The 16,974-nt window shown below is 38.8% G+C and overlaps 1 protein-coding gene across 2 annotated transcripts in view; it reads right to left on the bottom strand.

Moving 5' to 3' along the window:
• Positions 1-500: 500 nt before the first annotated feature.
• Positions 501-16,974, bottom strand: part of TMCO1 (transmembrane and coiled-coil domains 1) — a 57,782-nt gene continuing 41,308 nt past the window's right edge. For both annotated transcript variants that reach the window (XM_055587205.1, XM_055587204.1), the window contains one exon: positions 501-1,095. Coding sequence is in view for 1 of the 2 variants with exons in the window: in XM_055587204.1 (XP_055443179.1) it covers positions 997-1,095 (99 nt within the window). In the remaining variant the exon portion in view is untranslated. The remainder of the gene's footprint in view (positions 1,096-16,974) is intronic.

Raw genomic sequence — 16,974 nt, 5'->3', positions numbered from 1 at the left:
TTTCCAATTCCATGGATCACGGAGGAAGATCATGGTATTAGCATTCTCTCATCCTTTATAAAGAAGCACAGAGGAACTGAATGCCACTGTGACTACAAGGAAGCTCTGCAAATTAACCACATGCAACCATAAACTTGCCTCCAGGGGGAGAGCTAAGAGTGGGATCAACTTGAATCTTCTCAAGAACCCAACAGATTGTACTGGGGTATGAAGGAAACTGCTGAGGAGCTCCACTGTTATACTCCCGTGAGTTACTACTTTCCTTTCCTTTTCTGCTTTCCAATTCCTATAACAGGGCAACTTTATATTTGAGCATATGAAGCAAGAGTGATAAAATATTACTCTCAAACACTGCCCCATGGTGAGGGGAATGGGAGAAAAAGAACAAAAACAAAAACAGCATTGCCCCTTTCTGGCCAGTGTTTACCCTTACGTTCAGATTACTAAAAATATGTATCTAGAAATATGGCAAATCAAAACAGATGTCTCCTTGTAGATGAAATAAGTAAAATTCTAGCCTTTTTTATTAGATCTCAGGTAATGTATTCTGCTTAAAAAAAAAACAAAACACACACACACACACAACATATAGTTTCAACTAAGAGTTACATAAACTAAATTTTTCTTCCAGATCTCAAAATGCTCATGGAGAGCCAACTTCCAAGATACATGGCACACAGCACATACTTGAAAGTTGACCCCACAGAAATATTCATGTAAGCAAAATACGAATTTGTTTCTCATTAGATAAACATCACCTGGGCTTAATTAATCAACACACTTGTTAAAAAAAAATTAATCTGTAACCAAAAGCACTATCGCGTTTGTTAGGTACTGTTCTTATTCAAATTATACCCCCCAAAAAGCCTAAAAATAACTCAAATCTAGAAATTAGCCCAAGTGCTAAGGCTGCCTATGGCTCTTGCTGTAAAATAGTTGCTGGGTCTGATCTGAATATCTGAAAAGAATGACAGAAATATAGGGTTCTTCTTGATTTCAAGAGAACTTCCCAGAAGGAGGTGGAGGGCCAAGAAATCCACCTGCCTGCTTTGTGGCAGCTCGCGAAGGGGCAAGGCCAAGAATCTTCTGGATGTTCTGTGAAGGAAACAGAATAAAAACTGGGTTTTAATATGAGATATAGAGAAAAGTATTTAAAATACATCTCGTTAAGAGAAGCCTTACAAATAAAAAGTACTGATATCACCTAAAATAGAAAAATTACTGTGTTATTTTTCTGCCTTTGCTGAGCCTTATAGCTGAATTCAGTCATTACTGCAACACCTGAAGCTAAAACTGAAATAGTCAGTATCAACTTCTTCAAATAAGTGAAAGAATTAAGAATCTTGCAAAGAGATCTGAGTCCAGAATCCACCTATATTTTTAGCACAGCCCCTCATCTTTTTCAGTTGACCCACTTAAATCTAATTCAATAGTTTTTTGGGTTTTTTTTTTTTTTTTAGGAACTCAACTTTATGAAACTAGAACTCATAAAAAAATTATTTTTATATTCAGATTTCATCAGTTAATGTAACATTAAATTAAATCACATAAATACAACAATGAGTAAAACTAACACAAACAGTTTGGGAATAAACACATGTGGCTCTTGAAGGACAAGGACTCAACTAGCAGAAGCAGAGAGGTGCAGGAGCTCTAAAGAGCAATCAGGAGTGGACGGTGTGATGTGGGGAGGAATTGGTTTGCTTTAAAGGTAGAGGAAAGAGGTAAATGGATTTGGAGGGGTAAGTAAAGGTCAGTTAAGATTTTGTACAGTATTTGTAAGAGGGAAAAACCTTAAAGATATCTAGTTATGCTTGCTAATTCCTTCATTTAATATTTGAGAAATCAATTAAAACCTGGAAGAGTAGAAAGGCCTGTCCAAAATTATTGATAAAGTCCCACAAGCCTAAAAGCATGGCCATAGAGAAATAAATAATAAAAACAAATCTAAAAACAAGAGGAAAAAGAACCATTAGTAGTTCAGGTAAGTTTTCCTCAGTAAAGCTGGAGAATATTTGTATTACTTTCATAATAAAAGTAGCTCCTTCATGCCCCCTTTAAAAATCCACTGCACAAAGCAGTAAGAAGACCAAATAACAGAATGCCACTCCTATTTAATCAGTAAGTATTTCCTGACCACCTACAATGTATCCAGCAAAGCAACGCATGATGGGAAACTAAAGATAAAATCTAAAATAATAAGGCATTACAGAATTAGCTACTGATAAACACATTTGTCTAGCTAACAGATACAATAATATAATCTAGACAAAGTGTACAAAGTATCCTTGCTCAGTTATTCTGTAGAAGGGTCAGTTAAGTGAGTCCTTATCATTTTAGAGATAAAGACCAGTGTAAAAACCTCTGATGCCCTTTAAATCATAGGTTTACTGTGATTTAAAGAAGACAAGTAAAAGGAAAATAGGAAATATTTCAAAGCACAGACTGAAAGGGTAGACTGTTGACAATCTCATTATGAATTTAAAACATACACGACTACTGGTCACAAGCCACTGTTCTGGATGGAAAACAGCCCTAACAGCAATGACCACAATAGCAACAGAGATGTTAAAACAAGGCACTTCAGTAACCAAGACTGAAGTTCATGTATATCCAGGCAGGTTTATGCTTTGTTCTCCTCGTGGATCTCATCTCAGACTCCCTTTGTAAATACCAAATCAAGTTTATCAGTGGTACATTACTCAAGTATTTGTATTTTAATACCAACGCTCTGCATTTACTATATGCAATTTTATCTTTTAGTGAAATTCTAAAAATGAGTTTGAATTCCTATCCTCTCACAATTGAACCCACAATATTTTATTTTTAATGTTTACTTATTTATTTATTTTTGACTGTGCTGGGTCTTTGTTGCTATATGAGCATTTTTCTAGTTGCAGTGAGCCAGGGCTACTCTCTGGGCTTCCCTGGTGGCTCAGATGGTAAAGAATCTGCCTGCAATGCAGGAGACCTGGGTTTGATCCCTGGGTCGGGAAGATCCCCTGGACAAGGAAATGGCAACTCACGCCAATATTCTTGCCTGGAGAATTCCATGGACAGAGGAGCCTGGTGGGCTACAATTCATGGGGTTGCAAAGAGCTGGACACCACTGAGTGTCTAGCACTCTCACTTTCAGGGCTGCCCTCTATGTGGGCACAGGCCTCTCACCGCGCTTGCAGTGGCTTCTCCCGTTGCGGAGCACAGGCTGCAGGGCACGTGGACTTCAGTAGTGGACTTCAGTAGTGGACTTCAGCTACAGAACAGGCTCAGTAGTTGTGGGTGCGCGGGCTTAGCTGCCCCACAGCATGTGGGATCTTCCCTGGATCACACTTCGAACCCGGGTCTCCTGCATTGGCAGGCAAGTTCTTTACCACTGAGCCACCAGGGAAGCCCCTCTTAAAAAGAAAAAAGGTTTATTTTATGGACTAGTTTTTCTTAGATAAAAAGGTTCCCTGCTTCTCTGTCTATGAAGTCTTTTCCTCTAAAACACATGTAGAAACTAACTGGTAAAAGGCTCGAGGCCATGGTTCTCTCCACAGTAGTAACAACATTCCACATTTCTATAAATTCTAAGTTTGCGAATAGTTTTAAGGACTAGACATCAGTCCTTAGTTATCCTTGGTTTTGAGATGAGAAAGCTGGGGCAGATGGAGGTTATAACTCAGACACAGTTTTCCTCTATTAAACCACAACTCTCTAAAGGATATTTATCTTAGAAGTGAAAAATCTTATAGCAGGCCTGACCTGTTAAAAACTTACAATTATGAAGACTATATAAGACTATAAAAGAAGAAATACATTACATTGTTAAGTGAATAAGTGCATATAAATCAAAGCCCATAGAATGTACAACATCAAGAGTGAACACTAATATAAATTACGGACTTTTGAATGGTGATGTGTCAATGTAGGTTTACTGACTGTAAAGACATGTACCACTCTTTTGTAAGGTGTTGACAGTAGAGAGGCTACGTGCAACTGGGGGACAAGGAGTCACAGGAAATCTCTGTACAGTCCATTCAATTTGGCTGTGAACCTAAAACTGCTCTAAAAAAGAGTCTGTGAAAATGCATATAAAGACTTAAGAATATATGGAAAAATAATAATTGTATTAAAAATAGTTGTAAATCACTTTCTCATTCCTTGTCTTCAACTTTTTACAATATTGCTGAACACGATAATTTAAAATGAGAAATATCTCCATAGGTGCTATCTCAAAGTGCTAGGCATTGTTCTAAGCACTCCACATGTACATTCTCATTTAACCCTCACAACAACTCAGTGACACATATTATCCTTATATGCAGATAAACAAAGGAGATCCAACTGTCAGGCTGAAACTCGATAAATGCTCACTGAGCTTCACACTGTATAGCAGGTTCATTTATATATATTTTCTCCTTTATATCTTTCAAGAACTTCATTCATTAAACTCAACCTGACTGCTTTCCTATAGTCTCTCAATTCTCCTCCAATTTTTCAGGCCTTCTTACAAGATACAGTTTAGAAATATGCATTATGCTAAAAGATAAGAGTTTCAATATATTAAGAAGATGATACAGAAGAATGCTTAACAGAAATACAAAATATAAGATGTGGTCATGCTTTGGAAGTTATTTTTTGGAAAAATTATTTTGAATTTCTGTCTAGTCCTGTGTAATCGGGTAACAACTGAAGAGTGTGTGTCAGAAGGGAAAAACAAAGGAAAACCATTTTCCCGTAATCATGCCTTCTTTTGGCAGGAAACTCAGAAAAATACCACTACAGGATTTGCGTTCCTTCCTCTCTGCAAAGGATAAGGACTGGTGATCAAGAAAAGGAAGTTGTTGGTTGCTAACTGGATATTTTGGGAAGACACAGGTCACTGGCAATAAACACATTCTGCTAAATTTTATTTCTTAGTCATTTAGCTAAAATAACTCAAGCCATAGCCGCCCTCACTTTGCTCTTTGTTAGTCTCTCTGGCATCCGCAACCAACCTTCCGTTCCAATTACAATTTCTCATCAAGTTCCCATAACATAATCTTTACTTTATGCATAATGCTGCCTGTAAATCCAAACACCCTGAATGGCCCCATTCAATAGTCCCAGGATTTTCACAGGTTTTCACATTCAATAGTCCCAGGCTATTCAGGAGGATAACAAAAAGATTAAATATTTAATGACAGTATAACACTTATGTAGCTGAAAGAGTACCGGGTAACAGTCAGAAGACTTGATTTCCAATACTAGCAAATTATGCAAAAAAAAAACAAACAAAAACCCAATATACGCACTATCTTTTTATTGTGCCAAATCTCAATTTTCCTTATGTTTAAAGGAAGGGGGCTTACTAGATCAATTATTTTTAGACTCTTTAGTCACAGAACCCTTTCTTTAAACAAAATCTCATGTAAAAAGTCAACAAAGAAAATTGATAAAATAGTTTTGGGAACCTGAAGCCCCTTGTTGGGCCCTTCAAATTTTCCCACCAAGCACCTTGAAAGAAGCCACAGTCCTGTGTGGCTGTGGCACGCTAACATTCTTGAACACAGTTATGTTGTAATAAATTATATTGCCCACTTCAACACATATCTTGCAAGGTGAAAATCAAAATTCTAAAAGGATAAGTACATCAAATCTGCACCAGAATAACATCATTTCCTTCGTAAAGTTGAATGAATGAGTATTTTTCTCTCCTTAGGTTGTCCAAATGCCTCTTTTGTAAATAGGATCTCTTTTCGGAAGATTAGGGGATCAAGTGACAATTTCAATCAGTCACGGAGAATGTTCTGAATTTTAGTTTTGTGTAAGAAGATAGATGTTCTATCCTTTTAAAATCCATAACAGATAGTAGAACCCAGCTGGCACTATGTGGGGTATCGAAAACTCAGTATGAAATTGTAGTCTTACCAGTTTGAAGTACCAAAGGACAGAGTTTCGGGCAACCACGAATGTGAAAGTGTTAGTCACTTTGTAGTGTCCAACTCTTTGTGACCCCGTGGACTGTAGCCCACCAGGCTCCTCTGTCCATGAAATTCTCCAGGCAAGGATACTGGAGAGGGTTGCCATTTCCTTCTAAACCATAGCAACTGAAAAAAATTCCTGGAAAATAGAGTTAACAGGGCTCTGTAAAATTCTGCATCTAAACCCTACCCAGGTGGCGCTAGTGGTAAAGATCCTGCCTGCCAGTGCAGGAGATATACGATGCAGGTTTGATCCCTGGGTCAGGAAGATCCCCTGGAGAAGAAACAGCAACCTACTCCAGTATTCCTGCCTGGAAAACCCCATGGACGGAGGAGCCTGGTGGGCTAGTCCATGGGGTTGCAAAGAGTCAGACACGACTGAAGCAACTTAGCATGCAAACTCCGCCCAATTCTCTGGTTAACTCTTAAACTATTCATGGGAGAGACGGCCTTCAACCAAATAAGTCTAAAATAACTTGAGATTTCCTAGATGTCTACCACAAAGAAAACAGACCTTGGAGTTTGAAGCTTTGAACCTTGGAGCCAACTTAACTGTCCACTTAAACAAACAAACAAACAGACAAAAACACCCCTCTCTGTTAAGAATAACAGAATCTAGACTCTCTATGCCCACTCCAGTGTTCTTGCCTGGAGAATCCCAGGGATGGGGGAGCCTGGTGGGCTGCCGTCTCTGGGGTCGCACAGAGTCGGACATGACTGAAGCGACTTAGCAGCAGTAGCAACAGACTCTCTATAGCTTATCATTTACAATGCACATGATACAATCCAAAATTGAGACATACCAAGAGACAGGAAAACACGACCCAGACAAAAGAAAACAGGCAACAGAGTTCAACCTTGAGATGATCCAAATGTTGGAATTGTAAGCAAGGTTTTAAAGAAGCTAATTAACCATGACAGGGGACATAAAAGAAAATATATTCATTCACAATAAATGAACAAATAGTAAACTTCAGCAAGGAAGGAAAAAGACTAAAAAATAACCAAGTGGAAATCCAGGAGCTAAAAAATACTATGACGAGCTTAGGGTTAACTCAGATTAGGGATAAAAGAGGAGTGTTGAAACTCCTTTTTTAGATTAGAGATATGAGAGGAGTCTGTGAACTTGAAGACAGATTACAAGAAATTATCCTATCTAAACAACAGACAGAAAAAGACTAAATAATTGAATAGACTCAGTTTTCTATTGGACAATACTAAACAGACTATAACTAAATGGAATTAAGAGATAAAGAATGGGGCAGAAAAAAATAAGTGAAGAAATAAGTGCTGAAATTCTCCCAAATTAAAAAAAAAAAAGCCATAAGCTATAGAGGGATAATTAAAAAAAAAACCAAAAAACCCTTGGTGGGGGCGGGGTTCCCTGCTGGTCTAGTAGTTAGGATTTGGTGCTTTCACTATGGAGGCCCAGGTTCAATCCCTGGTTGGGGAACTAAGATCCTGTTAAGCTGCCCAGTACAGCAAAAAAAGAAAAAGTTACATTACAGTACCCTTAGGTACATAATAGTCAAATTGCTAAAAACCAAGCTTAAAGAAAAATATCTGAAAGCAGCCAGAGAAAAGTTATTATTATCTACAGGGATACAAAGACATAAAGGTCTTCTCATCAGAAATAACTGAAGCTGTTTCACCAGTGGCCACGGGGGCCACACTGTCCTGATTTCAGAAGCGACGGCCCTGCGCTTCCCTCTGGGTAAGAGCTCCCGGGCCCCCCGGCCAGGCCCTGCCCAGGCGATGCTGCCCGAGTGTGCCTGTCACAGCCGGCCTGGTCGCCACCACAAGCGACGGCGCACTGCTCCCGACCGCTCACTTGCTGCGGCCCACTGCCGCTCTGGGGAGATGTCCCAGCCCACCAGGGGCCAGGCCCAGGCTCTTCTGTCTGTCCCCGCCTCATCCCCAAACGTGTTCTTTCCTGTGATCAGGTGTAGGTGTCAGAATATAAGATCCGACTGTATATAACTGTAATAAATACGGGTTGCCACCATTAAAAGAAAACAAACCTGAAGCTGAAAGGATTAAAACAAACAAAAGCAGTCAATCCAGAATTCTATATCCTATGAAAATATCCTTCAAAAGTAAAGATAAACAAATATTTGGGGATAAATGAAGATTAAGAGAATCTGTCACCAGCAGACTTAAACTACAAAAAACACACGCAGGGAGTTCCCTGATGGTCCAGTGGTTAGGATTCGGCACTTTCGCTGCTTGGGCCTGGGTTCAACCCCTGGCCAGGAAACTTAGAGCCCATACGTCACATAACAGGGCCAATAAATAAAAGAAAAAGAAACATATAGAAAGAAGGAAAGAAACACAGGGAAAAATCACTTACCACTGTGCTGTGAAGTACAGACATTAAGCAGTGACATTCACCAACAATTCTGGACTCAGCGATCTCTACGTTTATTACATACTTTCAAGCCTTCATGTTTTTACTCAAACTATGCTAAGAAAATTCTGATAAAATTGGAAAACTCCTACTCACCCTTCAAGACACAATTTAAATGCCCCTCCTGTATAAAATCTTAGTTTCACAAAACTAATTCTTACAGTGATTTCACTTCCATAGCACATTTTCCCCCCTCCCAAACCATTTTATATATGTATACATACACAAAAGTTATCAATCACATTCTGCTATTATTTATGGATCTGTCTTCCCACATAGACTGTGAGTTTCACAAGGGTAGAGATAATCACTCCTTGCTCTTGCATTTCAGCATCAAAGAATTCCTGGCATAGTGAAGAACTTGAATTATTCTTCAACAAGGACAGGAATATTCTAAATGAAGCCTTAAACTCACTGAAACAATTCAAAGGGATCAGATTAAGATGATGCCTGAATAATCTGTTCTCACTTAGTACTTACCTATCACTTTTCAAACCAAATGCATTCTCTAACTGATTTAAAGTTAAATACTACAAATGAAAATACTTTGCTTAAAGATGAGCTATACTGGAATTAAAGAATTAAGTTCTAATCCTTAAATAAAGTGACATAAATTAATGATGAGATGCAGGAGATGGCAGGCATCTACCATTTTGATGACTTTAAGATAAACTGACATGACATAATTAGAACCTGTCCTTACAGACATACAAGCCATATCAAAATTCTTTGCCCTATGGAAGCCAAAAGTGTGATAAAAAATTAAACTTACTTATTTTTATCCCTGTCCTAAGCACATATACCTGTTGAAGGAGACAATGACAAATTCTCACTGACATTTCTTCAGATCATAGCCATATATCCATATGGTTATACAGTAAGATGTGGGTGACAAAGGAAAAAAAATATAAGAAACTCTTTCTTGTACTTTTCCTCATAAACATTAATTCTTTTTGCTTTTGAAGTAAAGAGAATTCTGTCATGGCTTTAACTATCATATACATTTATAAGAAGAGACCCGTTTTCCCTTAGCTGTTTACCAGGTAAATTTGCTGGGATTTTCACTAAGATTTGGAATACTTTCTATAGAGGAGATCATTTACTCAATCCATTACTGACTCATAATAAGAAAAGGAAAAAAAAGCCAGTATTTTAATTTTAGGAATTAAGAAAATTTCCTTTTATTCTTAAAATCCGTCACTACCCTGGACTAACTTAACACCTCTGATAAAAGCTGGCAGACCTACCATTTCCGCTGCTACAAATTCACACAAAGGAAATAGTGATGTGAAGGTCAAGGCAGCTAATCACTAATCACCACACATTAAGGAAGTAAACAAAAGGAGAAAGATAAAACAAGGAAAGGTAATTAGATTTATTTTCAGTTAATATGACATATCACCACCATGTTTTAATCTATGAAAAGAACCAGTCCTATCTTGGGCTGGGAAACAAACACTAATTTAAAAACATCCCAAGGGCAGGGGCAGGCGCTAACTTGTTTAAAAAAAAGGAACACAAAAACCTACCACTTTAAGAATAACAGCTAACTTTCTATATCATTGGCATCTGATTATCATAATGTGGTGAGGTTGCACACTAAACCCTAAACCTGATTTCATCTTTGTGAAAATTGAGACTCAGAGCGGTTATATGACTCCCAAGGACATTAGGCTAGTAAGTGGCAATAAGAATCAAACCTTGGTGTTTTACCTCCAAATATTGTATTTCCTTCGGCTTAAAGAATCCACCTGCAATGCGGGAGACCTGGGTTTGATACCTGGGTTGGGAAGATCCCCTGGAGAAGGGAAAGGCTACCCACTTCAGGCCAGAATACTTCCCGACTGAGGAATCAAACCTGGGAAACGGGGAAAAATTACCGAAGCAGATAGATATCCTTATTCAACTTAATATAATACCTCTATAATAATAAGGGGGCATATTATGATAAGTTAAGTGTTAGTAGCTCAGTCATGTCCGACTCTTCGTGACCCCCGTGGACTATATTGCTCACCAGCTTCTCTGTCCATGGAATTCTCCAAGCAAGAATACTGAAGTCCGTTGCTATTTAGCCCTTCAGGGGACCTTCCTGACCCAGGAACTGAACCCAGGTCTTCTGCATTGCAGGCAGCTTCTTTACAATCTGAGCCAACGTTGTAAAGGGAAGCCCTGATGTTATGATAATCGTGTGACAGTGCTATATAAGTTAGCAGTTGTTGTTTTTGTTTGTTTTTTGCAGTTGTTCTTAAGGTGATGCTCTTTTTTGAGCAGTTAGTACACTCCTACCCTTGGGGTACTGTCATGAAGGGACTAGAGCTAGTCGATCCAATCACACTATCACTCTCAGTAAAGGAAGTGGATTCTGGTTAACACTGTAGAGATGTTATTAACTGACAGACCTAAACACCATAATCTTTCCTAAGATTATGGTCTCAAACTGGTGGTAAACTGAGACTTCAGATTAACAGTGCTGGGTAAAAATGGGGACCAGTTATGGAGAACAGTGTGCTGATGCCTCAGAAAAATTAAACACAGAATTGCAGTGTGCACAGTTCTACCTGTGAGTATAAAGGAAAAAGAAGCAAAAACAAGAACTCGGACATTATATACCTGTGTCCACAGAAGCATTTCTCACAACAGCCGAAAGGCAGAAGCAGGCCTTTGGCAGATGAACAGATAAAAAAAACGGTATATACATACAATAGCAAGTTTGTTCACTCTTAAAATGGAAGTAAATTCTCACATATGCTACAACATGGATGGACCCTGAAAACATTCCAGTTACAAAAGGACTTAAGTATGATTCTACATTTATGAGGGCAACTTCACAAACACGAACAGTCAAAATCACAGAGACAGAAATTAAAATGGTGGTTGCCAGGGACTGAGGGAAGATAATGGCAATTTAGTGTTTAATGGGCACAGATTTTCAGTTTGGGAAGACGAAAAAATTCTAGAAATGGATACTGGTGATGGCTGTACAACAACACGCAATGTCCTTAATGTCAAAGACTGAACCATTAAAAATGGTTAAAACAGTGTATTGTAAGTGATGTTTATTTTACCACAATAAATGAAAAAGATTAAAAATATTGGAATTATTGAGTACAGAAAATCGGAAAGTAGTTTCTAGGCTAAGAGAGCACTGCACTTTCCTTGGGAAAACTGCTACCAGGGGCAGTCACACTGACAAATTTAAACCTTGAGACTCTCCAAGTATGACATGTATGTTTTGACCCACTCCTTCATTCTCTTTTACTCTAAGATCTCAGATAACATTGTTTAACCCATCCTATGGCACCCAAATCCAAAAGACCTGATTATCTACACAAGGTGTGAAGAAAGGAGGAGTGTCCCTACTCAAACACAGATGTTCAAATTTCAAAGAGAAAATATTAATTATCAAATGAATCCATGTTTTCATGTTTTTCCTCATAAAAATCACACAAAAGTTGGCAAAGAACAAAAGAGAAAAGAAAGAATAAATGAGGTATGCCAGTATTAACTCCAAATGGACTGAGCCATGACTATATAAGAAACTAACAAATAGGGGAAGAAAACAAAGATGAATTTCTGCAGAACTTTAATAAAAGACTAATAAGAAAAAAAAAAAAATTCCAGCAAACAAAATTTTGCATGGCTAAAACCATACTGAGTAAAACTGAAACACAAAAAACTGTTTGCAAAAATTATTAGTAACTTAGAGCACACAGGGCTAAACTCCCTAAGAGCTAAAAATTAAGAAAATGACCAACAACCCAATAGTGAAATAGGCAAAAAGCATACACAGTGTCTCACCTACCAAAGAAAGAAAAAAATACATGAGTAGCTCTTAGACAAATAGAGATGCTCAATCCAAATGCAAATTAAAACTACAATGAGATAGCAATTTTTACCTAATACACAGTCAAAATGCCCAAGTTCGACAATTTCTACTGGAGGCTGGGGGCAACTATGAATTTTCACACATAGCGATAGGGAGTAAAAAGTGGTATAACCTCAATTTGCCAAGTTTATAAGTTTATATTTGGGTATAGTATCTACTGTTTTGTTTCACACATGCCTTTTAGGTGCATACTGTGTACTCTATATAGATTCTTTAAGGTATATACAGGAAATTAAGAAATCACTACCTTAAAAGAATTGGGGAGGAAAGGATAACATAGATGAAAATTACAAGTAGACAAAAACAAATTTAAAAAGCCTATAGTGTAAGACAGAGTATGAACAATCACTATAGAAATTTGAATCATTCTATGTTAGTTTCCTCATCACTTAATCAATTTGACAACCTCAACACAAAAACAATTCATTATGTTCTCTCAAAATTACTTTATGCTACAGTATATATCTGAAATTAAGTGGCCTATTTCTTTGCCTAAGAATGGTCTCATTGAGGGAATTGTATTCTATACTCTGAAAGCCTCGTATTTTATGATGGCTTGTTTCACAGGCATCTACAGAGTCAAATCTTATGTAACCTAAGATCCTAAAAAGCAAATAAAACAACAAAAGAAAATATGGAGAGAGCAAGTGAATAAGGATTTTAATTAAAAGAAAGAAGCATATATTCCACAGAAAAACTTCAAATACCGAACTATTTCAGACTGGATGTAAGTTCATAATCCTCTTGTTAGTATACATACTAAGAAGTGGGGAAAGGAATATAAAAACTTTTGGCAGCTAATAAGATAAAAATTATAAAAGTAGGTCATTTTAGGGATTTTTCAAAGATTTTTAATATCTCAGAATACCTATACTATAGCTCTATATACTTTTCTCTTATTAATATCAGTGCAGATATTGGACAAACAGAAATTAAAAGTATAAACATACATCCTCCTTGGCTGAAAAGAAATACTGAGGTTTGTTTTTTTTTTTTTTGGCTGCCCATTCTCTCCTCCCACCCTTTTTGGGGTATTCAGTAAGCAATTACTTCATTAAGCTCTACCAGTCTAGTATCTGTAGATACTCTTACTTTAACTTTATAGCACGTATTACACACTCTTGGTTCTCGGAGTAGCATGGTTGGCTGCTCTATCGCCTGTTTTTAGAAATAAAGTTCCACTGGAATACAGCAACACTCATTCACTTATTTTCTAGGGCTGTTTTCATAACACAATGGAAGAGTTTGCAAAAGTCTGCCTGAACCCTGTTGCCTGTTTTTTGTAAATAAAGTTTTGTTGGAACATAGCCCCAACTCGTTCCTTTACATATTGTCAAGGGCTGTATTCATATTATAATGGCAGAGTTGAGTTGCTGTGATAAAAACTGTATGGTCTAAAAAGTAAATACAAAAATATTCATCACCTAGACCCATACAAAGTAGTGAGTAAATACAAGTTTGCTGACTACCATGGTAAATGACCTCATGAAATTAACTGCTATACATATACCTCACCAGAATTTCTGAAATAACTGAAAGGAGTTTAAAGACTAGCCTGAGCTGAACTTTCTCAACAATCATTCTTAACATTTATTTCACTTAAGAAAATGCTCCAGTTTTCAGATGGTGATTTCTAGGTAATGAAGTCCAGCTAGCAGTACAAATGCAAAAAGGCAAAATGGTTTTCTTAGAAGGCCTTACAAACAACTGGGAAAAGAAGAGCAGTGAAAGGCAAAGGAGAAAAGGAAAGACATACCATATGAATGCCAAGTTCCAAAGAATAGCAAGGGGAGATAAAAAAGCCTTCCTAAGTGAATAATATGAAGAAATAGAGGAAAATATCAGAATGGGAAATACTAGAGATCTCTTCAAGAAAATTAGAGATACCAAGAAAACATTTCACGCAAAGATGGGCACAATAAAGAAAAGAAATGGTATGGACCTAACAGAAGCAGAAGATATTAAGAAGAGGTGGCAAGAATACACAGAACTATACAAAAAAGATCTTCATGACCCAGATAACCATGATGGTATGATCACTGACATAGAGTCAGACATCCTGGAGTGCAAAGTCAAGTGGTCCTTAGGAAGGAAGCATTACTATGAACAAAGCTAGTGGAGGTGATAAAATTCCAGTTGAGCTATTTTAAAACTTCAAAGATGATGCTGTTAAAGTGCTGCACTCAATATGCCAGCAAATTTGGAAAACTCAGCAGTGGCCACAGGACTGGAAAAGGTCAATTTTCATCCCAATCTCAAAGAACGGCAGTGCCAAAGAATGTTCAAACTACTGCACGATTGCACTCATTTCACCTGTTAACAAAGTAATGCTCAAAATTCTCCAAGCTAGGCTTCAACAGTACATGAACTGAGAAATTCCATATGTTCAAGCTGGATTTAGAAAAGGCAGAGGAAGCAGAGATCAAATTGCCAACATCTGTTGGATCACAGAGAAAGCAAGAGAATTCCAGAAAAATATCTACTTCTGCTTCACTGACTATGCTAAACCTTTGACTGTGTGGATCACAACAAACTGTGGAAAATTCTTAAAGACACAGGAATACCAGACCACCTTACCTGCCTCTTGAGAAACCTGTAAGCAGTCAAGAAGCAAGTTATAACTGGACATGGAGCAACGGACTGGTTCAAAACTGGGAAAGGAGGATGTCAAGGCTGTATACTGTCACCCTGCTTGTTTAACTTATATGCAGAGAACATCATGCAAAATGCCAGGCTAGATAAAGTACAAGCTGGAATTAAGATTGCCAGGAGAAATATCAATACCCTCAGATATGCAGATGACACCACCCTCATAACAGAAAGCAAAGAGGAATGAAAGAGCCTGATGAGGGTTAAAGAGGAGACTGAAAAAGCTGGCTTAAAACTCAACATTCAAAAAACTAAGATCATGGCATCCAGTCCCATCACTGCATGGCAAAACAGATGGGGAAACAATGGAAACGGTGACAGACTTTATTTTCTTGGGCTCCAAATTCACTGCGGCTGATGACTGCAGCCTGAAATTAAAAGACACTTGCTCTTTGGAAGAAAAGCTATGACAAACCTAAGTGAAGTGAAAGTTGCTCAGTCCTGTTCGACTTTGTTTGTGACCCCATGGACTATACAGTCCATGGGATTCTCCACGCCAGAATACTGGAGTGGGTAGCTATTTCCTTCTCCTAGGGATCTTCCCAACCTGGGATCGAACTCAGGTCTCCCTCACTGCAGGCAGATTCTTAACCAACTGAGCCACAAAGAAGCCCAAGAATATTGGAGTGGGTATCCTATCCCTTCTCCAGTGGATCTTTCTGATCCAGGAATTGAATCAGGGTCTCCTGCATTGTAGGTGCATTCTTTACCAGCTGAGGAACCAGGGAAGTCTAGACAGCATGTTAAAAAGTGGAGACATTACATTACTGACAAAGGTCTGTATAGTCAAAGCTATGATTTTTCCAGTAGTCATATACGGATGTGAGAGTTGGACCACAAAGAAGGCTGAATGCTGAAGAACTGATGCTTTTGAACTGTGATGCTGGAGAAGACTCCTGAGAGTCCCTTGGACTACAAGGAGATCAAGCCAGTCAATCATGCTGAAGCTGAAGTTCCCATACGTTGGCCACCTGATGTGAAGAGTCAAGTCATTAGTCAAGACATTTAGTCAAGTCAAGTCATCAAAGACCCTGATGTTGGGAAAGGTTGAAGGCAGGAGGAGAAAGGGATGACCAAGGATGGTTGGATGGTGTCACTGACTCGATAGATATGAATTTGGGCAAGCTCCGGGAAATGGTAAAGGACGGGGAAGCCTGGCGTGCTGCAGTCCATGGGGTTGCAAAGAGTCAGACATGACTGAGTGACTGAACAAGAACAACTACTGTGAGTTTCCTGGTGGCCTAGTGGTAGGATTCTGTGTTTCACTGATGTGGCCTGAGTTTAATCCCTGGCCAGGGAACTGAGATCCCAGAAACCTCGAGAGATGGCAAAAAAGAAAAGAAGAAAAAAAAAAAACACAAAAAACCCTGGCCTTCCTTGGTGGCTTAGTGGTAAAGAATTCGCCTGTCAATGCAGGAGACACAGGTTGGATCCCTGTTCTGGGAACATCCCATAGGTGGCAGAACAAACTCAGCCCGAGTGCCACAATTATTGGGCCTGTGCTCTAGAGCCCAGGAACTGCAACCATTGAACCCACGTGCCACAACTACTAAAGCCTGCATGCCCTAAAGCCTGTGCTCTGCAAAAAGAGAGGCCACTGCAGTAAGAAGCCTTCACAATGCAATGAAGAGTAGCCCCTGCTCGCTGCAATTGGAGAAAGGCCCGCATGGCAACAAAACCCCAGCATAGTCCAGGTTCGATGCAGGATACAGGATAGTTGGGGCTGGTGCACTGGGATGACCCAGAGGGACGGTACGGGGAGGGAGGTGGGAGGGGGGTTCAGTATGGGGAACACGTGTACACCCGTGGCAGATTCATGTTCAGTTCAGTTGCTCAGTCCTGTCTGACTCTTTGCGACCACATGAATCACAGCACGTCAGGTCGCCCTGTCCATCACCAACTCCCAGAGTTCACTCAGACTCACGTCCATAGAGTTGGTGATGCCATCCAGCCATCTCATCCTCAGTCGTCCCCTTTTCCTCCTGCCCCCAATCCCTCCCAGCATCAAAGTATTTTCCAATGAGTCAACTCTTCGCATGAGGTGGCCAAAGTACTGGAGTTTCAGCTTTAGCATCATTCCTTCCAAA

The sequence above is a fragment of the Bubalus kerabau genome, chromosome 6 (assembly GCF_029407905.1).
Source record: "Bubalus kerabau isolate K-KA32 ecotype Philippines breed swamp buffalo chromosome 6, PCC_UOA_SB_1v2, whole genome shotgun sequence".
Classification (NCBI taxonomy): domain Eukaryota; kingdom Metazoa; phylum Chordata; class Mammalia; order Artiodactyla; family Bovidae; genus Bubalus; species Bubalus kerabau.
Note: the sequence above shows the minus strand (reverse complement) of the source record. Positions and strands in the feature narration are given on the sequence as shown.